Consider the following 24817-nt stretch of genomic DNA (forward strand, 5'->3'; position numbering starts at 1 on the left):
ACACACACACACACACACACACTGGTTTCCCCTGAGCCTCTAATAACCTGTGAGGCAGTCATCAGCTTAGTGGTGGTCTCTACCGCGGTGAACGCAGTGCTTTAATCTGCAGGTCGACTGTGTAACAATAATCTATAGACACATTATGAAATTGAGTTGGAGGCCACAACATACTGCAGGAAGAAGTAATCATCTTTGCAGCCTACACAACCTCCGCAGTGATTCATTCATACGCTGCAATCTTCTGTGTTCTACATAAACACCCCCCCCCCCCACCCCCCCCTCACGCCACAGTCTGACCCTGATACAAAACCATCACATGCTGTTTCTCTGCACTGTTCATATGTGCACACAGGCACCCACAATATGACTGAGTTATAGGCGTTTATAACATCAACACAGACCTTTGAATGATTTGGCCAGGTTATACTTACTTTACTTCACTTTACCAATGACTACTTTTGTACGTCTTTTTTTTTCCAATCATTGCTTTTTATTAATTTTACTATTAAATTCAGCGTACAGAGATTTGAAACGTTGTGGATGTTAAGTGACGTTTTGTTATATGATATGATGATACTGTGAGAGGATGTGTATGATTGTTTTGATATTATTTTTTACTGTATTCCCAACAATCTGATTATTTTAACCATTATTGCTTACTTATTCTTCTTGTTGTACTCAATGATAACATACAATGAGGGCATTATATAAAATTACATTTAACACGATATAAGATTGATCCATATCACCATGGTGTAAATTTGTTTTTGTGTACACATTGATTTGAAAACGTTATCAGGCCTACTGATAATAATATATATAGGCCTATTTAAAAAAAGCATATATCACATGTTGTGTTCTTTAGGAAGTTTAAAAAAATTGTTTTAGATAATTTCAAGAATAACCCATGGTTGAATGTGAACATGTACATTAACCTAAGAACTGTAGTTATATGCAAATGTTGAGTACTTGCAGGCCTACTTTGAACATTTACATTTTATACGTTGTATAACTTTACAATCCACTAGACTAGGCTGTGTTACAGAAGTAAGCAACATTTACTGTTCTGCTCCACAACAGGAGCTAGAGAAACTGCAGTGGCGGCTAGTCGGCGCGCGGTGGCGGTAACGTGCGGAGAGCGTCACTGTGACCTCACAAACATGGCGGCGCCCTGCACGCACATTCGTTTTGCTTCCGTTTGCCGAAAAGTGGGAAGTTATCTGTTAAATACAGTTTTTGTCGCACAAGCGGCGACGTGCGGTCGGACAATGGAGTCGGAGAGGCCCGCCAAGGTTTGACACAGACCTCTGTCATGTTTCAGACTCGCGTTTGGCTGCGTAACGGCATTAGGCCTATATCACCTATAAAATAACTATCATTTTGCTGCTGTTATTTAACGCCTGTAGGCTATAACTGACAGCTGACACGATGAACTACTGGTTTGGCTTGTGGGCACAGTGCGATAACGAGCCTTGGTGACGGAACAGACGTCACGTTATCTACAGGTGTTTTCATGTCTCTTTCTGTTTCCTCCACAGCTGGAGTTTGCGGTGCAGATGACGTGTGAGAGCTGCGCAGTTAAAGTCAGAGCTGCTCTTGAGGGTAAACCTGGTAAGAGAGCAATAACTGTGAGTGTGTGTGTGAGTGAGTGGCATCTTCTGTCTACAGTGCTTGTATACTGCCTGTAACTGACAGCTCTTAACTGTCAGCCAAGACCAGATAAGTCAGTTTGTGGCTGTCCTTTCTTCATGCATTATTCCTCAATATATGCTGTTAACAATAATACTGTGCAAGTTTATTATAAAGCACATTTCATTACAAGTAAACTATACTAATATGTAGACCTTCAGATTTAAAAAAGTGGTAGCCTATATCTATTTTTATGTTATTTACAGATTAACGCACATTAGCGTGACATGATCCCCTATCTTCATGTTGTGACATTTTTTGTTGTGTACCTGAAGTAAAATGACATATACCAAATAAATAAAAAAACATATTTTTCCACATTTGAATTAGATCTTACTTTTTACTGTCCTTCCAAACCTGTACAATAGAGACACTTCAATGAATGAATTCCAATTGAGTGCTAAGGTGGTGTAACCAAGGAATATAACGTCAGTGCACAGATTTGAAAATGAAAGTGCAAAAGCAATCTATGCAACAAATGTTAAGAAGATCCATTAATTATAGCTTAGCTTAACTACTGTTTCGGCCTCTTTGCCTGCACTTGTGTCATTTCTCTGTCTCTCTGTCTGTCTGTCTGTCTGTGTATGTATCCGATGATCATTTTGTCATGTGTTTTGCAGGAGTGAAGTCGGTCAGTATCGATGTGGGTAAGGAGGAGGTGTTGGTGGAGTCTGCTCTGACCAGTGCGGAGGTTCAGGCTCTGATAGAGAGCACGGGGCGCAGGGCCGTGCTGAAAGGCATCGGAGGATCAGACCAAGGTGAGAGAAGTCACGGGGCCAGGGTTCCGGGTTACGCTTCCTATCAAAACTCAATATGGATATTATGAATTATTAGCCTGGCTCCGCCCGCCCGCCTACTTCCGGCCAAATTTTATTTTCCCTTCAGTAGTCAGTCTGGGTGTACAGCCCATTTCCCAGTTTTGCCGGAGATTCGACAGCCGGTCCAATCAGCGAACAGAGCGAGTGGCTGAGAACGATGACATCGAAGTCGCGCTCCAGTTTCAGTTGCGGCCAGAAGCCGGCTCATGACACACGTGACGACCAAACGTTATGCGATTGGTTGGCTAATCCAGAGTGGCACTGGGCAGATCCAATAGTTTTAAACTTTAACAGACACCTGCCTCCATGAGTGAACGTTTGCCAATTACAGCACTGCCAGACCTTCTGTACAAATGAAATGAAGTACGATGGTCTGGTAGCACCAGGCTAATGAATTATGATGACACACGACAAAATGCATTTCGAGCAAAAGTCTGTTCTGATTTGTAAATTTGCTTTCCTTTTTTCTTGAACCTGATATCATTAAACTACAGTATTTACATTTCCTACTCATATAAAAAAAATAGTGCTACAAGAGGTAGAAAAAACTCAAAAGAAAATGAGAGGAGGTAGTTTTTTTTTCATCATTATGAACTTTGAGAAAAATCAATTAATTAGTTACGGAGAAATATCACACGAAAAAAAGCTTTAAATAGAATAGTGATGGCAGAAATTTAAGGGTCTACCTTGGCTTGATCCCTGAGGCCATATTTTGAGGTGGATGCTCGATATACAGTGTGATGTGAATGCAAATCCACCCCTGACCACATTCCCTGGAATACCCAATCAACAGACTTGTAGCACAGCTTTCCTCTCTAACACGGTTCGTTAAGATTAATTTTTTCCCCCTTCAGAGCATATCAGACGAGGATTCTAAGCCTGTGTTCTTGGCGGTATAAAAATAGCCTCCACACTCATGCCTCTTTAGCTGTGTGTATGTTTCTGTTCAGCTCAGTTTCCCCTCGGATAAAAAAACATCAAATGTGAGTCGAGAAACATAATCTGATCACACGCAGTTACTGGAGACATTTGTAATGCATTTATATTTATATATTTGACCTGACATCTAAACACAACCTGGATGTGTCAAGGTCACAGCCATAAACACGCACATCAATTAGGATCTGTGTGCTTTTCGATGACAGACCTGGGTTCAGCCGTGGCCATGCTGGCGGGTGTGGGGAGGATCCAGGGGGTGGTGCGCTTCCTTCAGCTGTCCCAGGGCCGGTGCTTGATTGACGGGACGGTGGACGGTTTGGAGCCCGGAACCCACGGCCTCCATGTCCACACCTTAGGGGACCTCACACTGGACTGCCTCAGGTAAGAAGAGCACTGTATCCAAAGAGTTGCGTCAAGTCAGGAGCATGAGGTGACGTAGGGCTGGGGTGGCTTCACTGGTTAAAGGTGGAGTCAGCGATCCTGTAGAACGCTTGTTGTCAAAATATTTTTTTGTTGTTGTCAAAATCAGTGAATATCTCCTCACGATCCGCTACCCGTCTGTACTGTGTGTGTGCGCTTAAATAAATCGAGTGTTAATACACATCCTAGGCTATATAAACGGGCATGTTGCTACGGTTTACATACCAGTTTACAGAGCCTAGGCTGTGTATCAACACTGTATTTTTTTTGACAGTGCACACAGTGGACAAGTAGCAGATCGTTGGGAGATATTCACTGACTTGACAGAAAGTGATTTTTGCCACAAATGTTCTCCAGAATCGCTGACTCCATCTTTAACATGAGCATCTTTTAAAAAGCACTGTCAAAGGATTCCAACGTTACCTAAAGTACATTAACTCCAGCAAGCAGCCATCCCGGGCTTACATACATGGTATCAAAGGATGGAAATAGACCTTACACATCAATGGGGCTCGTCCGATTATTAAAATAGAGCAGGAAAGGTTGCCAGAGCATTCGGGCTGAGTCAAGAGTTGCATTAAGCTTTTAGCTGTTTGAGGCTGAGGGGTGCTGTTACATCCTCCAGCCAGTGTTTATGAGATTTACTTTTGTTTTGAGGTGGAGTACCTGTTCCACACACACTTGATAGCATAGGTTTATGTCAATCGGTTTGAAGTATTTCATGTTTTCAATTTTCTAGACTACAACACCCGTGATTCTCAGCACCTGTTATTTTATATAAGAAACAAATAACAGTGCTATAGCTGCTTTTTGAAATCTCATATCAAACTTATTACTTATGCCTCTTGGGAGTCATAGTTGACTTCTATCTTATATTTGTATGTACACAAGCTTATGCCCTTGACTGTGTGTATGTGTGTGTGTGTGTGTGCGTGCCTGCATTTTATTGTTTGTTTTCCAAGATTTGATATGAAATAGTCCTTGTCCTTGACTCATTGTCAGAGTAATAACAACTGATCGTAGGAACAAAATGTATTCATACTGTATATGAACTTGGTAAACAACAGGAAGCCGATAAAGTAAAAGCTATCAACCCAAAAATAGTCACATGACAAACATTTTAATGACACAGTTGCTCATTCGTACTGATGATTCACTAAGCAGAATTTGTCCAGCTGTCACCATGTCTTAAATAAAAAAACAGCGTCCACAGTTGAACTTGAGCTTCAAGCTCATTTATTTCACCGTATATTAAATTAGATCATCCTTCTTTTTTTCCAGTTGCGGAGAGCACTATAACCCCTCTGGAAGACAACACGGCGGCCCACAGGACTCTGAAAGGGTACGGTCATGACTTTACCCTTTTTAGAAAGCTATAAAAATATGTCATCTTGCCTCATAACTATTCACTTTGGATAGTTCTCGGAGACCACTTGCCAGAACATTTAGACATAAGAGGGTCAAGGAGCTAAAAATGTAAAGTCAATAATGGATCCTGTTATCGTAAAATACCTCCAGAGTTATCATAAACCTTCTACACAAACCTAATGTAAGATGCGGTACCCCTCTCAGGTTGCCAAATTTGTCCCACCAGAGCCAATTTTTCAGCATTTCTGCTACATTTTCAAAAATGTGTGTGAATGAGCTACAGGTCTAAGGTAGTTTTTCCTGTGTCTTTAATGCTGTATTCTCCTTGTGTGTTCATCTATTTGGTTCAGTGTTATATATTTACATGCAATATTGTGTCGTGCAGCATGTAGGGGATCTGGGAAATATAGTTGCTGGACCAGATGGCAGAGCCTCTTTCAGACTAGAGGACAGCCAGCTAAAGGTCATTTTGAACTTTTTACTCACTTTTCAAGAAGCATATACAGGTCCTTCTCATATAATTAGCATATTGTGATAAAGTTCAATATTTTCTGTAATGTACTGATAAACATTAGACTTTCATATATTTTAGATTCATTACACACAACTGAAGTAGTTCAAGCCTTTTATTGTTTTAATATTGATGATTTTGGCAAAAAAGTAAAGAAAAACCAAAAATCCCTATCTAAAAAATTAGCATATTTCATCCGACCAATAAAAGAAAAGTGTTTTTAACACAAAAAAGTCAACCTTCAAATAATTATGTTCAGTTATGCACTCAATACTTGGTCGGGAATCTTTCGCAGAAATGACTGCTTCAATGCGGCGTGGCATGGAGGCAATCAGCCTGTGGCACTGCTGAGGTGTTATGGAGGCCCAGGATGCTTCGATAGCGGCCTTAAGCTCATCCACAGTGTTGGGTCTGGTGTCTCTCAACTTCCTCTTCACAATATCCCACAAATTCTCTATGGGGTTCAGGTCAGGAGAGTTGGCAGGCCAATTGAGCACAGTAATACCATGGTCAGTAAACCATTTACCAGTGGTTTTGGCACTGTGAGCAGGTGCCAGGTCTTGTTGAAAAATGAAATCTTCATCTCCATAAAGTTTTTCAGCAGATTGAAGCATGAAGTGCTCCAAAATCTCCTGATAGCTGCATTGACCCTGCCTTTGATAAAACACAGTGGACCAACACCAGCAGCTGACATGGCACCCCAGACCATCACTGACTGTGGGTACTTGACACTGGCCTTCAGGCATTTTGGCATTTCCTTCTCCCCAGTCTTCCTCCAGACTCTGGCACCTTGATTTCCGAATGACATGCAAAATTTGCTTTCATCCGAAAAAAGTACTTTGGACCACTGAGCAACAGTCCAGTGCTGCTTCTCTGTAGCCCAGGTCAGGCGCTTCTTCCGCTGTTTCTGGTTCAAAAGTGGCTTGACCTGGGGAATGCGGCACCTGTAGCCCATTTCCTGCACACGCCTGTGCACGGTGGCTCTGGATGTTTCTACTCCAGACTCAGTCCACTGCTTCCGCAGGTCCCCCAAGGTCTGGAATCGGCCCTTCTCCACAATCTTCCTCAGGGTCCGGTCACCTCTTCTGGTTGTGCAGCGTTTTCTGCCACACTTTTTCCTTCCCACAGACTTCCCACTGAGGTGCCTTGATACAGCACTGTGGGAACAGCCTATTCGCTCAGAAATTTCTTTCTGTGTCTTACCCTCTTGCTTGAGGGTGTCAATGATGGCCTTCTGGACAGCAGTCAGGTCGGCAGTCTTACCCATGATTGCGGTTTTGAGTAATGAACCAGGCTGGGAGTTTTTAAAAGCCTCAATAATCTTTTGCAGGTGTTTAGAGTTAATTAGTTGATTCAGATGATTAGGTTAAGAGCTCGTTTAGAGTACCTTTTCATGATATGCTAATTTTTTGAGATAGGAATTTGGGGTTTTCATGAGCTGTATGCCAAAATCATCAGTATTAAAACAACAAAAGACCTGAAATATTTCAGTTGGTGTGCAATGAATCTAAAATATATGAAAGTTCAATTATTATCATTACATTATGGAAAATAATCAACTTTATCACAATATGCTAATTATATGAGAAGGACCTGTATATCCAACTTCCAAAACAATGCTACATGTCAATGTTAAATGTCTTCTCTGTTGATACCTATGTGCTGCAGGTATGGGATGTGATTGGCCGATCACTGGTGGTGGATGCGGGGGAGGATGACCTGGGTAGAGGCGGTCACGCTCTCTCCAAACAGACGGGCAACTCTGGGGAAAGGTGGGTCAACAGCGGTGGTTTCATTTAGGGATAAGGTGTGAAGTGGGTTTAACAGCCTTACCTGGGCATTTGTAGAACGAGACAATGTAGGCAAACTTTTTTTTTTTTTTCAAGCAGTGGTCAATTTTGAGATTTTCGGCTATTTTGCTTCCATAACATGTCTTTTTTCATACTAGAATTAATAAAAGGTCCAAAATGTACATTTAGAAGTTTTTTTCAGAACTCTCAAAGCCCTTTCATCAACTAAACTTTCCATAATCATTTGTAGCGCTATTCTGAAGGTTATTATAGTAGGATTTGTTCATATGTTGTCAATTGTCTGATTTATGATACATTTTCTTCTTGGAAACAGGCCAAAAATGCATTTTAAGACCTGCCCACAGCGTTTTTTGATTTATAAAATGAAAAAAGGCTCTATCCATCTAGATTTTTGGAATCTAAAGAGATGCAAATGTATGCATAATTAGTTAGAAATTGCAACATTTGCATATTTATGAAAAAAAAATTGATACCTGGCAAAGTTTCTTGAAAAAAGTTAAAACATTTATGTTAAACCCAATTGACCTGCAGTGACTCCCCTTCATTTGATATAATAAGGGAAGAGGACAAAATAATCGGAACGGCTTTTGCCACGGTAGATCAGGTTCCTGAGAGACTGGGATCAACTTTTAAGGCCAGGATACACCGGTCCGATAATCGCCGTCGGAGAGTCTGGAGGGGGCGGGGACACAAATCTGTTTGGTGTGTGCCGTGACGTCGGTCGTCGTAGATGTCGTCGGGTTTCTTTTGAGCCGGCGGCGGGCAGTCTTTCAGTTGGAGCAATTTGATTGGTGGAGGGCTAGCGAATCAGTGAAGCCCGGAAGTGAGGCGGGTAGCACAAACAGCTAACAACAGCTAGCCATTGTTTTAATGTGTTTGTTTGTTTCGTTCAGCGAGTACTCACATGCATCAACCCTTGTTGACTGCTCGACACCATGCTCGACACTCTCTGCTAAAAATGGTGCTCGTTATGGTCCACAAATATAAACACCTTACGTATTTCTATCTATGTTTATGGTCTAGAGAGCTTTCCCATCATTTCCGGCTTCTGTATTTTTTTGGGCCACAATACAGATTAGCGCCGCCTGCTGTTATGGAGACATTACGTCCCGCGCAAGCGCAGAGCGTACAGAAAGTCAGCAGTCGGCTCGGTGTGTTCTTGGCACTATTTTGGCCGCGATGGGCAGACTGGAGCTGCCTGAATCGGCAGACTCCATTTTCGGGTAGTCGGACCGGTGTGTCCTGGCCTTTATGTTCATATATTGACTCTGTGGTCATGTTACTTTGGATGCATAAGGTGTTCCCATCCACTGTGTACACTGCCTTTTAACAAAGAGGATGTGTGCATAAGTTTGTCACTGTTAAAATGCAAATGTTGTAACTGTGACAGAAATTCCTCCTGGCTTCATTTTGGGTTATTAAGAAAACTGAAATGGTGCAGTGACACGCATTTTTTTTTTTAAACGATACCAAAACTCTCTCATCTAAATTGTCGCTTTAAAACATCCATGCGGTTTGGGTGCAATCAACATTATTAGTAGCCGTATCGTAAGAAATCTATATTTTATATCTTCTGTATTTAAAAAGGATTTAATAAAATCTGTACTTTATCACATAAATAATGATTTTGAACACATACTGTCTGCAGCCCCTTACTTTGCACTAATACATCAGTTCCCATGAAGAGATTTGTTACCGTTGCTTGATTGAGCAAAATAAAAATGGAACAAAACGAGGGGAGGCAAATAAATTTGATTTGAGTTGATTGAAGTGTTTTTCATTTCAAAAGCCATCTAGTAAAAATTAATAAATTTTATATGAGCACCCAGGTAAAATTGAGTGGACTTTTGAACATCTCTTATCCTCTCCTATACAGACTGGCGTGTGGGATCATCGCTCGATCGGCGGGTCTTTTCCAAAACCCCAAACAGATCTGTGCCTGTGACGGGGTGACGCTGTGGGAGGAGAGGGACCGGCCGCTGGCTGGACCGGGCCGGAGCAAAGCCAACACAGAGACGTCCACCGCAAACCTCTGAACCCAGTGACAAAAAACACAAAACATGTCCCTGACCTGACTTGACACAGAGCCAAAGAGAGTCATGGCCCAAGAAGAAGCACTGAGGAATATGTTTCCACACGGCTGAGCAGAAAGATGACCAAACCAAAAAGCCTTGTTATGTTTTCAAGATTTTCTCTGTGATGAAATTAAATTCTCTTGTTGGTGTCCTCTGAGGACTGGGAAAGCATTGAAGCAGATTAAAGGTGCCATCAGCTTTTCTGGAGTAGAGTTTTGGTCAAAATCTGTGAATATCTCCTCTCGATCCACTACCTCTCCGTACTGTGTGTGCGGTCCTGGTGTTAATACACAACCTAGGCGCTGGAAACTCGTTAACATAGGGTAGGAAGGTCAACAAACGTGGACAACCTAGCAACATGCCCGTTTACAGAGCCTAGGCTGTGTATAAACACTGGATTTTTTTTTCATCGCGCACACACAGTACGAGGGTAGCGGGTCGTGAGGAGATATTCACTCATTTTGACAACAACAAAAAAATATTTTGACAACAAGTGTTCTACAGGATCGCTGACTTCACCAGTGAATCTTTGTAAAAGTCACGTCTGATTAGTGTTAGATGTCGGTTAACACTCATGTGTTTGTATAACCAGTCGCCTCTGACATATCTGTCTCTAAGTTGATGCGCTTTGTAAGATGTGAGGTATCTATTTTGGCTGTGTTCTTTTTTTTATTAAAGTGTCCAAGTTAATTAAGCATGCCTCATAAAAAACAACTTATGCGTCACAGTCAGTGATTCACAACCAGGTTACTTGTACCCTAGGAGGTCATTCTGTAGCCTATAGTTGACATGTTGAAACATTGTAGAGGAGCTCAACCAATTCAAGAAATTCTGATTTAAAAATATATATATATATGACTACATTATTTCAAGAGGACAATCACGCAAATTAGGATTACAAAATGGCGTGATGGAAAGCTTTTGTATATTTAATTTCAGGATCATTGATTTACATGAGCAGTTATGGGACCAGGCCACCGTGAGCTGTGTTTCCTCTGTCAGTGTGTGTGTGTGTGTGTGTGTGTGTGTGTCTGTCATTCGAAATCCATAAGGTGGTGTGAGTGACCTGGGTAAGAGAGACTCAAAGGTAGAGAGAGTCAAATTCCATCCAGAGTGAAAGGGCAAATGGGGGGGGGAGTAAAAATTTAAGAGGGGCTTGCGGGTTTGTGTGCTCAGCTGTTTTTTTCAACATGGCAGTTTGAATGCAGGCACTACATAGTTGCCTTAGCCAACTGTAAAGCCATACAATGCAGAAAGACTGAATTTATTCCTGCTTTAAAAAAATCCTCTGTTCTCTTCTCATCACAAATAATCATGCTTAATGATTGATTTTTTTAATATAATGCTCAAAATGTCTACCTGCTGATTCTTGTTGGATTCTCACAACACACACTGTTCCACCTTATCCAGACATTGAATTTGGGACATGGTTTTGCACCGCCACTGTGTAGCAAGTTTTTGCATTGATTTCACAAGAATTGAGCGTCTGTCTTGTCCCGGCGTGCCTGAATAAGCTTATTGAATTTGTACCCCCCTCTAAATGTTAAATCAGTGTCCTTTTCCATCTCTGCCTGAGAGCTGTGAATGCCACCGGAATGTAGGGCTGCCAAATAATGACTGTTTGTGTTATCGATTTGTAAGTGGATGTTTTCTTTTTTGTATTAATAATTGAATGACCCCTTTTTCCTAGAGCACAAATGAATGTGTTTACATATGTATATACATGTGGTTTATTTTTGTCTGATGAACATGGCCGTAATGATTTAGTCGATGTTGGGGTTGTGGACAAAATCTTCCAGGGGTTACAGAAAAAAAATTACATTTGAAAACACCACTAGCACTAATTTGAAATATACAAATATATGGGATGCACATTTTAATTTATTTGTATTAATATCTATATTGTTTTTCCCCCCGTTCTTGTTTTATCAAAGGTATTGGCAGAGCTATATATATATAAAATTATTATAAAGCAGTACAACATACTTCTATGTTATGGTAATGGCAATTTGTTAAGTTTAGTTATGGTTTTGATTACATTTGATCTGATTATTATTCCAGATGATGCAGTGATACCTGTTGTAGCATAGCACATAAAGTGGCAAATTTGAGCATATATATATATATATAATTAGGGCCTTCCTGGCGAATAATACCAAAATATATTTTATCTAGAAGATGATGCTTGAACCAAAAACTATCTTGACATTTCTGCTATGATGTATGATAATCATTTCTCCAGCATTGCTTGGAATGTATGTAATCGGTGTGAACGTTTTGTCATAATAAAAAGGCAGCATTAGTCACTTTGCACTCAGGCTGCCCTCTGTGTGCTTAAGCAAACGTGTCGTATTTGTTTCATGGCACATAATTAAGATATTTAATTGGAACTCACTCCCATGTGTTTCCTCTTGTCCCTTTGGAGTAAGAAAAAAAACGTGTGGCCTTCGAGGGGTTGCCTTCCATTCTTCTAATCTGGCTCTAATACATTAAACAGGCTTTGTGCATACTGTGTGTTCTTGAGGTTTTTTTTGGTGAGTATTCAGCACAATTTTGCCAGATCTCGCAGAGGCAATAAAAACAAGCCCATAAGATCCAAGCTCATATAAAGCCTGTATTATATCTCTAATATATTCCCTGGCTATACATACATATTATACACATCATATAGCCTATAATAAAGTGTATGTGGCTACCCATAGGCCTACATGAATAAGGGATTTTATTCGCAACCACTTCTTTAGCAATGTTGTATTCTTACTTCTATTTTTTTATATAAATAATTTCACTTTCTATTTCATATTTATTGTAGCAAATGGAGAAATACTAGGCCTGGATTGTAAAGGATCTTTTCTTTTTCACTTGAAGGTGGAGTCAGCGATTCTGGAGGACGCTTGTTGAAAAAAATCACTTTTTGTCAAAATCGGTGAATATCTCCTCACAGTCCACTGCCTAATCGCAAGGAGATAGGCTACTCACTGATTTTGCCAAAAATTTATTTTCACAAGCATTCACCAGAATTGCTGACTCCACCTTTAACAGTAAAGTCACAATTTTTGTGTGGGGATATGTCTCGTTACTTTTAGTTTTGATTTATGCTCCTTGCTTTTGAAGTAATGTTCTCCATTGTTTAGTGTTCTGTATCATACATTGCATTGAGCATCCTCCGGGTACAGCAGCAGCCCTAGCCCTCCCCCTCGTGCAGCCTCTCCAGTCAGCAGTAGTATGCCCGACATGCAAACGGAAGCAGACGCTACCATTTTGAAACACAGCACCGCCTAGGTAAGATGGTAGATTCTTTTATTTAATCGCACCCTTTTATCCCCTGCACTATTATAATTACACTCATCTGCGCCGCAACGGAGGTAATAACATCCGATTCGTCTTAACGGAACGCGCGAGTGTTTTCCTCGGGTGTGTGTGTTCGCGACGGAGCCTGTTAGACCGTGTCGTTGCGCAAAGAGGAATGGCTCGGTGTTACACTATCCATTCCTGTGCGCGGAAAAAAAAACGTGTGTGATTGTCTGTTGTTTGTTTCACTGTACCGATGTCTCATTGAGGAGGCCAGTTGTTGTACCAGATGTTATGCGTTGTATCCCCATTGTTGCTTATTTACAGAGGGAAATAGCCTAGGTGTTCTTTTTGTCTTCCAACGTGCATATTTTCTCCTTTTGAGATCGGGATTTGTTTAGTTTTTTTGGACACGCGACCGACACCAACAAGCATCATTCACTGTTAGTTTTCTGTTTTTAAATACAGCAAACATGGACAATGGGTAAAAGCTGTCCAACGCGAGTGTACGTAGGCCTGATCAATTCCATGTGTGCCTTTTCGCCACATTTTTTTTCTTTTTTCGCTTGTGTAAATGACCCGAGCCTGTGAAAATGTGTTGACTCAGCGTCGTGCTGCGTCATCAGAAAACCAGCTTCCCCCCTCTTGGTTACGAACCCAGTGTTTTAATGCCTCAGCCTTATCTCACAATGGGCTTTTGATTGTATACTCACACACGTACAGTAGGTTATATAGGCCTATAGAAAACACACGCCCCATCTGATTCCTTTGCATCAATTCTCATAGACTATCTTCTAGGAGCAGTGCACTTAAGACTATGAGGTGTAGTCCAGTCACCAGCAGCTGACTGAAAGCCTATACGAAAAAATAGAAATGTCATTCTGTGGTGTCCTGTAACATGTTGCCCCATTGATTTACTGTCAGTCAGGCCATAAAAGCTTGTTCAGGAGGAGGAAAATAGGTGTTGGCCAACCTGGAGGAACACTCAGTTTGCCATGTGGCTTTAGAAGCAGGCAATCTCTGAATTGTTTTATTATTATTATCTTCCCTGTAAATGCCATGTGCATGTGATACAAAGTCTTTTCACATAATGTGGAGTCAGCAATTCGGGAGAATTCTTGTTTTCAAAATCACTCTTTGTCTAGTCAGTAAATACCCACCACACCATCCACTAGGCTACCTGTCCATACTGTGTGTGAGCTGAAAAAAAAATCTGGTATTTATACACAGCCTAGGCTCTGTAAACTGGCATGTAAAGGGTATGTAAACATAGGAGGCCCACCGTAGCTAGCAACATGCCCATTTACAGAGCCTAGGCTGTGTATTGCCACTGTTTTCTTTTTCCGTGGACACAGCACGGACAATAGGGGGATCGTGAGGAGTTATTAACTGATTTTGACAACATGAGTTCTCTAGCTGAATCGCTGAAGGAATTTGTGCAAACTGCTCTTTTCCTCCCCCCCCTCCCCTTGCCCCTCTGGCTGTCCCCTGTGTTACAGTGTGACTCATATATAGCTGCACGGGTAATTACAGACAGCCACCTCTCCAACCGAGAAGAAGATCCTTTGAAAATAACCTCCTTCAAACTGCCTTTGTTCCATGTTTTTCTGTTGAAACATAGATGTAGCTATTGTTAACCAAATACTCTGTTTCCTGTGGCCCGATTTTCTTAGTTTATGTGATTGGCCTGCTCACAGGCAAATGTGATTTTGTATTTTATTGCCTTATTTGAATGTCAATCTGGCTGCTCATTCGTGCAGTGCGGTTCTTAATCGAGTTGAACAGTCTCCCCTGTAATCACAAATTGCTGCGTTTTTTGTATTATCTGAAAGATGTTAGTTTTTCTATAATACGTTTTTTTGTGCTTCGTCTGTGGATCTTCAGTCTTTAATTCAGTTTATTTTTGTCATTGTTACAGAATAACAACAAAATGCTGTGACCGTATGGAGCAAGTATTTTTCCTGTGTTTTGTTTAATACAAAAGGAATTAGCACAGACAGCCTCGAAAAAGAATCTATGTAGCAGTAGCTGTGTCAGCTGTGTGCTACTGTCCACTGCTTTATTCACACAATGGCACTCCAGTACTTCTCCTATTCCGCCATAAAGGTGTGGCCTTGGGCTGACTCTGTAGTTGTACTCTGTGTAGTTAATCCCCTTCACTTATCTCTAACCACATCACTCCTCTGTGGTTCTATGCAGCGCCATGGACAAGAGCAACACAGTGAAGCTCTTTGTGGGCAACCTGGCGTTGGACACCACCCAGGAGGAGCTGTCGGCCATCTTTGAACCGTACGGCCAGGTGGTGAGCTGTAGCGTGCTGAGGCAGTTTGCCTTCGTGCACCTTCAGGGCGATGGCGCCGCAGAACGCGCCATCCGAGAGCTCAACGGACGAGAGTTCAGAGGACGCAATCTGGTGGTGGAGGAGTCGAGGGGCCGGCCGCTGCACTCCACCAAGGTGTTTGTGGGTAATCTGAGTGGGATGTGCACCACGGAAGACCTGCAGCAGCTGTTCCAGACCTTCGGGAAAGTTCTCGAGTGTGACAAAGTCAAAGGTGAGCAGAGGGCATTTGAATTGTCTCAGTCTCAAGATGGATTTGATGTTTTGTTAAACTGTGGAGCTAGTGTATGAGTGAAGTCATGCCGTAGTAGTGGAGGTAAGAGGCCTTATTGGACAGGCTTATTCCTATTGTGGAGTGACTGAATTCTGAGTTCTACAACATAAATGTACAGTGGAGCTCCATAACACATCAGATGGTCAAATACTAAGCTATAAGTGCTAAACAAGAAACTCCCACACCCTACATTCATCTACATTGTTGTAGAGATGGAAAAGGTGGTTTCCTTTGGCACAATATAATATGTTTTCATAGATGTAATAAGTAAGTGCCTGTGGCAATGCCACTGTGATCCTAACTGTTGTCCCTGCGCTCAATGACAGCCAGGCATTCCTCTTCTGCAGGCTATGCCTTTGTCCACATGGAAAACAAGGAAGACGCGCTCCAGGCCATCGAGGCGCTGCACGGCACTTCGTTTAAAGGCCGCCCGCTGTCTGTAGAGCTGTCCAAGGTCCAGCCCAGCAAGCAGGCGCCCACGGGAAAGATCCCCTGTGTTAACTGTGGGAAGCAGGGCCACTATGCCGGAGAATGCCCCGTGGGGAAGCCTTCTCTGGAGCAGTACCAGAGTCAGGCAGCGGTCCTGGCTGCTGCCGCCGCTGCAGCCGCCGGCCTGCCCCTTCAAGTCCAACAGAGCGTTCACAATTCAGTCTACAACACCTCCACCTTCGACCCCACGTACGCAGCTCTCACTGGGATCACCACAGGCACACGCACCGACGGAAACCCTGTGAACCCGGCGGTTTACGGCGCCCTCGCCACCCAAGTGTACGGTGCCAATGTCGCCAATCAGCTCTATGGAAGCATGGCCAATCAGGCGGCTCTGGCCTCAAGTGCCAGCCAGATGTACAGCCAGATAACGCCCAACATCTACGGCCAGATGGCTGCGTCACCGGCGCACGCTGCTGCTGCTGCCGCCTACTCCCATCCGTATTACGCCCAGGCTATGGGCAACCACCAGGTCTATCTGACCGCTGGGCACGGGTTAGAAATGCAAAATGCAGCGGCCGCAGTCAACCCAGCCTATAGTGTATCTCAGGCGCTTTACGGCGCTGCGACACCGGCCTACGCTCATATCAGCGCTTTGGGAGCAACAGACCATACCACGGCCATCTTTGAGGCGGCGAGGCAGGCACATTACTTTGCCCAGGGCCAGCAGGTCGTTGCCGAGCAGCAATCGGTTGCCGCTGCAGCAGCAGCGGCGGCACAAGCAGCAAAGTCCGGCGAGAGGGACCGTAGCCCCCTGCGCAGGGCGGGGGCGATGTCTCTGCTACCAGACCCAGTGATGAAGCCCTTCATGTACCAGAGAGCCAAGCCCCGCAGACCCCTGCTCCCTACGCCCGCCGGCAGGGCAGCAGAGGAGGCAGCGGAGGCCGCAGAGGACCCCATGGCCAGGTAGGATATGATCACAGATTGTTTATTGACACCACTGAGACATTCCTAAAGATAGTTGAGTTTCAGTTTCTATACTCCTACACTTTTTAACTGTTAACCTCTAGGAATCTCTTCTGTCTGGTTTTTCGTCGTGCTTTTTCTATCTTTCCATTTCTCATGGCTTTTAAAGGTCAGTGGTTCTGGAGAACGCTTGTTGTCAAAATCCGTTCTGCGTGTTTGTGTATGTACTGGAAAAAATTATAATCTGCTGTTAATACACAGAATAGGCTCTCTTAAATGGCATGTTGCTAGCTACGGTGAATGCTCTTTATTTACATACCCTTTGTTTACACATACCAGTTAACATAGCCTAGGCTGTGTGTTAACACAACATTTTTCTTTCAGTGCGTACACAGTACAGCCAGGTACAGGAACGTGAGGAGATACACACTTATTTTGACAAAGTGATTTTGAAAATGACATCAAGAATCGCTGACTCCACCTTTATTGGTCTTAGTCTGTTAGTCATTTTTCCATGCTTTATCTTGTCTGCTTTACTACTCTTAATCCCACTGTGTCGACAAATGGCATATTAAACACCTTGCTGTCCTTACTTCTTCCTTTACCTAACCCCTCCTCTCCCTACCTTAACCCTCCCTTCCCTCCCTCCCTTCTCTTAGGTACTATGCCGAGTACTACCAGCAGCTGCAGCAGTACCCCCAGTTCCAGTACGCCTACCCTCCGCCCAGCGCGATGACCATCCCCGGCATGTCTGCGGTCCAGGCCATGCAGGCCATGTCGGGCCAGCAGGTGGCTGCGCTGGAGGCCCAGCTCAGGCCAGTGGTGCCCACCGCCGCGGCCATGGCGGCCGCCATGGCCTCCGCGCCCAGGGTGTATGAGCCGCCGTTGCCGCCGCCCACGCGCAAGGAGGCCATCCTCCGCCGCCCCGAACTCTCCCTTCACACGCCTGAGCCCCCCTTCCGATAGTCGCACACAACTCTCTGCCCCTACACTCTACCCTCTTTGCCCTGAAACCCCCTCGTACCCTCGTTCCCTCGTCTCCTCCTCTTCCAACCCCCCAAAACTTGACCGCCCCCTCCTCCCACACAGCAGCTGTATGTTTGTGTATGTGCGTGCGTGTGCGTCTGGGGGTCTCTAAGTGTTCGGGGGGTGGGGGTTTGAAAACTGGGGGGCTCCTTGGTTTATTAACCCTGCTTTTACGAGGGGGCTACTTGATCGGCTAACCTTGGTCCTGTTTGCATACCCACACAGTGCAGCCATTGAAAGGCAGGCTCTCATCTGTTGCACAGGCATTCTTTGTAATTCTCTTTTTTTATTATAATTATTATTGTTGTGCCAGTCTCACACTTGTGCCAGTATTAGACCGACCCAGTCGGTCGTTTCATATGCCTTTATTTCTGCAACCCAGTTATGATTTTCTACGGCCAAACCTACGATAAAAAGACACTGTTTTTTTAACATATCAGCCATCCTCTTGAGGCCTAGATTATCAGTTCGGGCAGCTAATTTGAAACCTTTTTTGCCTTATGTTAAAGAGTGTAGATGTGAATTTTTATCAGATGTGAAATGAGATAAACACATATTGTGTCCTGGCTGCATTGAATGGTATCCAACAGAACCACGGTCGACTTTGTTATGGGGGATTCGTGGGGGGGGGGGGTTGTCTTGAATGTGACGTGGATGTAGTATACACGTGCGAATGCAAGAGGAGAGACATGTGCCGGCTCCTGACCTTGCAGCACACACAGCAGCAGCTATAAACCTGCGCCTTGCAGACGAAAAAAAAAAAAAAAAAAACTTAAAGCACACATAATCCGTACTGTAATGTATGTTTGGATCTCTCCTTGACCCCTTTTCCCCCTCCTACCTGTACGCTAACCATAACACTGGAAAACACTGCTTCACCTCTCTGTCTCTTTCTAACTACATCTGCCTACCTCCGACTGTACATTTGAGAGTAGACGCTACTTTATTCCACACATCTCGCCTAGAGACAGCAGTTTATTTCCTATTTCTCGTAAAGGCACAGTGTCAGCAGTTGAGGGAGGGCTTTTTTCGGTGACAATGACCTTTTATAGATACGCTGTCTTGTGTCCTACTACATTTTCAGAGGCCTTTTTTCTTTTAAAGGAAAACATAGTGTTTGTGTTTTGTTTGTTTTAGTGTAGTTTACATGTAACACAAGTCAACCTGGGGTGTAATGAATTGTAAAATGGAAATAAAACCCATGCGTGACTACTGAAATGAGCTGTTTACAAAAGGATCTTTACACTGCATCCTCTTAGGAATCGTGATATATGATGATGAGCTCAATTATGTGCCTAAAAAGCTTTGTGTGAAGTGCATTAAGTGGAGACATCTCCCATTTTTAAGTGCTTTTGACTTTTTTAATCATTTAAAGGGGGCTGGTATAGGGGTGTTGTGTGTAACAGGAGTCCTAAGGAGCTTGGTATCCAAAGGTTACAAGCAGTGAAGCTTTCTCGTGGACTTGCACTCCTGTGTAAGATTTTTTTCATATCGTACGTTGTTTTTTTTTTGTTGCAATTTACAAACCACAAACTGAGCCTCGCGGGTTCGTAATTAGCTACTGGTTTTTAGCCGAAACGACAGTGAAAAGCACCAATGAAGTGAGAGATGGGACAGTGTTTTCCAGTTGCCCCAACCATCCCACTTTCTCCAGACCTGCTTCAGATTGCAATTGCAAAAAAAAAATTTAAATATATGAATTTGTGTCTGTTTTAATCCGATTATTGGATCCGGTAGGTGGAGTTTGCTGCATCAGGATAACAAAAGTTTGACATTAAACAAGCTTGTTCTGAGTGGCAAATTCCACCCATTTGGTTCAACAATCACTTAAAAACAATCACTCGGAGTTATGTTTTTGCAACTATTTTTTGACAGCGGTCTGATGCACACACACACACAGACATGCCCTCAGACAAATCACCTCACTGCCTCGCTGTTCCCCCTCCCTCCCCCTTTCCCCGTGTGGTTTTTAGTGGTTAAGTGACTTTTTGCATCTCACAGTGTAATCTTTCTGTGTTGTGTATATACAAACACATACAAGTTGCATCCTTTGTAGAAATGTCTTGTTTGCCATGTTTGAGACCGTATTTTTTAGAGAAGTATTTTAATTTTGCCTTTTTTTTAGGAAAATATACAAACAAAAGTATAAAAAAAACAAAAAATCAGCATGCTTTTTATTGAGAATATGTATACTATAATCATTATTATTATTAATATTATTATCATTATTATAATAAAGAATGTTTGGCTGACTACTGTGCTAAAAGAAAAGCAAAGGGTTTGGACATTTCCCCTTCTTGTTTATGTTGTTCTTCTCCACTATCTGTTTCTCTTGTCGTAAAATGGCCACCAGACCCATTTGACTGGGGGACCCATGGGGGAGTCAGGTGTAGATGCTGGCCCAGCTTTGCTCTCTTTGGTCGGGGTAAGTGCGGGTTGGTGCTCCTTTCTCTCTCCAGCCTCTCAAAATGGGTGCAAGCCAAAAAATTCACGCAAGAAATGCCATTCTGCATTTAATTCTGGCAAGAAAAAGCTTGGAATGGTACTTTATGTACAGTGAAATCATGTTGAGAGCTGGGGAGAGGCACACAGATAGAATGGCCTGGGTGCATTTTGATCTGTGGAGCCGTTCTGTTCCTATGGGGGTTGATATGGGTGTGCGTCTAGTCTGGTCTGGTCTGGTCTCTCCCTGCTGCACCAAAAAATTCTCCCCCCCTTCTCCGTGTGTCTCTGTGTTCCACTCTACTCTCAGAACCTGCATGTGTGATAATACTCTGTACCTCTGCCGCAAAAAAAAAAGCCCCCACGACAGTCCAGCTCTGAACTAACTATCTCAACTGAAATAGGTCACCGGGCCACCTGGAACGGCCAGCGTGCAGCCGTGTGTGAGCGGGAGGACTTTTAGCGCAACGCCACCTGCAGGGGAACTCGTTCTCTCTCTCTCTTCACCACCAAGGTAAATGACAAATGGAAAAAAAATCACAAAAGCACTGACCTCCCCACCTGCCGCCCATCCTTTGACTGTGCCTTGACTAAACCACCCACCCCCCTCCTCTCCTCCGACATCAGCACCTCTCCCCCCAGTCCGTAACTCCTTTGCTGCACTGGCAGTGTCCTCGGTGGGGATGGCGGGCGGGGTGTGGTAGGGCTAGGACCCCCTCTGGTAGAGTCCGGTCCCATATCACCATACTGACTGTCCAAACCAGCCTGATCTTGTGAGCTTCACCTTCGTTTCTCTCCGACAGATCAGTCTGGACTTTCTCCAATCTCTGTGGGGAAGAGCCCAACCAGTGACCAGCGTTCTGACCTAACGTCCATCCCTTACAGAGGAAGGTAGCTTCTGATTGGTTCATGTAGTCGTCAATCTAGCCTAGTGAGACCAGTTGTATCTCACAACCTTATTTGTCATCAACGACTACAAGAACCAAATCAGGGGCTACCTTCCACTAATGCACAAGGCCGGGCTCTTCCCCACAGAGATTGGAGAAAGTCCAGAGTGATCTGCGGGAGAGAAACAAATGTGAAGCTTGCAAGACCAGACTGGTCTCGCCAGGCTAACTGGCTGTGCTTTCGCTGTCCCGCTGGTAAAATATACTAAAGGTGTGTGGGTGTGTGTGTGCGTGTGTGTGTGAGCAAGGATGTCTGAAGAACTTTGCTGTTTTATTGATTGGCGAGGCTATGGCACATGCGGACACACCCCGTTACCCTATTCCCCTGCCCGCCAGTCAGCACCGCCGTATTCGCCGCCCTTACCCCTCCCTCCTCCTCGACCCTCCTGTCCCCTATGCGCTTCTCCTTTTCACGCCGTTTACACACACAAACACACACACAAAGCGCTTTTCTTCCCCCCGCCGCCACCGCCGTCGCCACCTTTTCGGATCTGGGTTCGTGTGGCTCTGGCTCGGACTCAACTCAACCCAGAACTGCTCACCTGACCCAAACCTCCCAACCGTCACTTTGTTACCGTAGTGACCAATAATAGACAGTGTATGTGTGGTGCCCCCGCCGGCCCGCAAGCCGCCTGCCGGACTCCGTAACATGAAAGACGGAGAGAATTCAGTGTTGGACGAGGCGCTTTGCTAAAACTGTTGAATGATGGGTTTGCTCACCATGCCTGTGGCAGGGCTCTTAACTCCTGTTGCCCAATAGAACTTAACTTCATTCCATTTTAGGGGATAAATCAACCCTCAAACGACAGAACCTCAAACTATTTTCTTATCTTTAAGTCCCTCAGCCTTTGTGCCTATAAGATAGGGGTCTGACCTGCAGATTCTCATTCATCTCAGGGTTGGTATAGGACTTTTTTAGTACGGCAGCTCTATTTTTTTCTCTTAAAGCCTCTGGAAACCCGGTCTAAAGAAGTAAAGATCAATATATGATATCAAAGTTAGGTGTCTTAATAATCTGTAACAAGAATCTGATAGAAAATACATTTTCCTAGATATTATAAAATTTAGTTCAAATAACAGCTTTTTTACTGTCTCTAGACCGTTTGAGAGGACTGTGTGTCAGTATCAAACGGTCCCCATGGAAACAGTCATGGAGAACTGCCGAGATTGGTTCAAAATACTTAATGTGTCATAAGAACCGAATTTCTGTGAAGTTGATTAAACTTAAATGACAATATCTTTCATTTGGATTGATAAATATGCCTAATAACTCTTTTCAGATGCTTACTATCATGCAACTAACTCCTCAAATGACACAGCAGAAGGATTTTGTGAATTTGGGTTTACAGGGGCTTTAATGCCAGGCTCAGCTGGAATAGCTGGATATGTGCTCTGAGTGACATGTATGTATGTGTTTCTTACCTGTTGAGATTGTTTTCATGCTGGGATAGATGGATAGAGAGCGAGCTTAACCCCCTCACACACCATACCGCACTCACAGGCTTTTAAGGTGTGTCAAATGAGTTGCCCGACATATGCTCTGGCAGCTGCACGATGGAGTCAAGACAAAGAGGGCGTTGTCTTCTAGGCTGCCCCTACAAACAAAGAGAAGGGAAGAAGAAGGAGAGGAATGAATAGATGAGTTGATAACAAGGTGAGTATAGGTAGTGGAAGGCTCCCATGTCCCAATCTGCTCCCTAACCTCACCAACCTGATCTTGGAGGACCCTATCGTTGATTTGTCTTATAAAAAAAATCCTTAAATATCCTGTTTACACTAGACTATTTTATATTGATAGTGCAGCTTTGATTCTGACATTTTTTTATGGAACATTAAATCTGCATTTACTATGATTCCACAAAAAAAGATTGGTATATATGCTCTCAAGAAAATATCATCCTTATACAGTGCTTTTAACTACTTTTCTTGTAGCCAGGAAACCAACAAGCTAATTATTATTAGAATTACACTGATAACAATGCAGCTTTAGAAAGAGTATAGAAAACGGGCTGAATCCCTTCTTGGCCTCCATGATCAGGGCGTGTGTTGCTCAATTTATTTTCCTCCAGACACCTCCATCCTCCCCCTCCCTTACTTACTCTAAGGTGCTTGCGAGTCTGGGCTTCCTTTGCTTGGGTGAATGCAGCCATGCATCTCTAAACCCCCCTTCCCTCTCCCCTGCTCTGAATTCACAGTCACACTCTACTGACAACCGAAGCTCGCAGCAGCCTCCCTCCCTTACTGCCTCAACCCGCCCTCCCCTCTGCCTATTGTGGTTTGGACAGCCAAAGTACTGTAATTTAGTTTTTCTTTACATGCACACATCTCTGTATTGTTTAACATACTCACAGTTTAGCTATGAGCACACACACTCCCATACACCATTGCCTTTGCTGTAATGAGATTCAGTAACCCATGACCATAGTATTCTAGCTCTCTTATAGCTATAGATTTGAATACAATAGCTTACGTGTGAGTTGTCTGCTTCTCATCCTTTCTTCAGTTAAAAGGTGCTAGAGGTAGTCAAACAGACCTCATCCATTACCTCATTTGCATGGTAGGGACACAACATGAACACCTGCAGAATTTAATGCAGTTCAATACAATACCTATGCTTTATTTTTAACAAAGAGAAAGGACAAAACAACATAAAGCAATACGAAAACAGACAATATACACAGAACGGACAAGGTTATAAAATAATAAGTTCAATATGTTTAGAATTGCTTTTTTTGATGCGGTAGGGTTTGGCTGTGATCTTGCATTACATTGTAAGGTGTTCATGTTATTTTGTCCATCCACGTACGTTTAAGCCACACGCCTGTATTTTTCTATGTTCTTATAAGTCATAGTTGCCTTATGATTATGATACCCATTAGATTCCCTCAGCTCAGTAATGTACCTAATGGTAACCATGAATAGTCACACAGTAGCTAAGCTCTTTAAAGTAGGTTAATGGACCAAGCCGAGTGTAGTTACATTCAAATGCCTGATTAATTACAATATGAATCATTCTACTGGATACTACTGAGCCACCTCGAGAAGATAGCAATCTGGATCCGATCATTTCACAGGAATTTGAGGGGGTTTAGTTGATGAATGTGGGATAAAATATTTGCATCATCATGTTTACTGTGAATGACAAATGCTGATATACAGTAAACAATAATTATATTGTGCGGCTGTCTGCATGTATATGCCTTTTTAAAGCTGTATTTCTTAAAGCGTTAAATCAAGGCATTTTTTTCTGTCTGCAAGCAAATCATGAATAAATTACTTTTCTTTCTCATTAAAGTGCCTAGAACTCCTTTTTTCAATAATTCAAATTATGTACTGATAAACAATGTAGAATACCTCAAGCACTTTTGTCCCTCAACTGTTGAATAAAACTTTAAAGTAGTTTACTTTAGATAGACAATTAAATAGTATAAAGTATGTATTTACATACAGCCTTGTTTTTTTTATAGCAG

The 24817-nt window shown here is 43.2% G+C and overlaps 2 protein-coding genes across 3 annotated transcripts; both read left to right on the top strand.

Moving 5' to 3' along the window:
- Positions 1-1170: 1170 nt before the first annotated feature.
- ccs (copper chaperone for superoxide dismutase) lies at positions 1171-11965 on the top strand. The gene is made up of 8 exons (XM_080052043.1): positions 1171-1295; positions 1542-1614; positions 2313-2450; positions 3656-3830; positions 5151-5211; positions 5623-5700; positions 7417-7520; positions 9436-11965. The coding sequence occupies exons 1-8, from the start codon at positions 1272-1274 to the stop codon at positions 9593-9595; spliced, it is 813 nt and encodes a 270-aa protein (XP_079908169.1). The 5' UTR covers positions 1171-1271; the 3' UTR covers positions 9596-11965.
- Positions 11966-12869: 904 nt separating this feature from the next.
- On the top strand, positions 12870-24526 carry rbm14b (RNA binding motif protein 14b). 2 transcript variants are annotated; one of them, XM_080052033.1, is made up of 4 exons: positions 12870-12916; positions 15125-15477; positions 15864-16932; positions 17592-24526. In XM_080052033.1, exons 2-4 carry the CDS (start codon positions 15129-15131, stop codon positions 17896-17898), a joined length of 1725 nt encoding a protein of 574 aa, XP_079908159.1. In that variant the 5' UTR covers positions 12870-12916; positions 15125-15128; the 3' UTR covers positions 17899-24526. The 2 variants fall into 2 exon arrangements, with proteins under 2 accessions (XP_079908159.1, XP_079908160.1); XM_080052034.1 differs by having other exon boundaries at positions 15885-16932.
- The last annotated feature ends 291 nt before the right edge of the window (positions 24527-24817 follow it).

This window comes from Ammodytes marinus (assembly GCF_949987685.1).
Source record: "Ammodytes marinus genome assembly, chromosome: 23".
Lineage (NCBI taxonomy): Eukaryota > Metazoa > Chordata > Actinopteri > Uranoscopiformes > Ammodytidae > Ammodytes > Ammodytes marinus.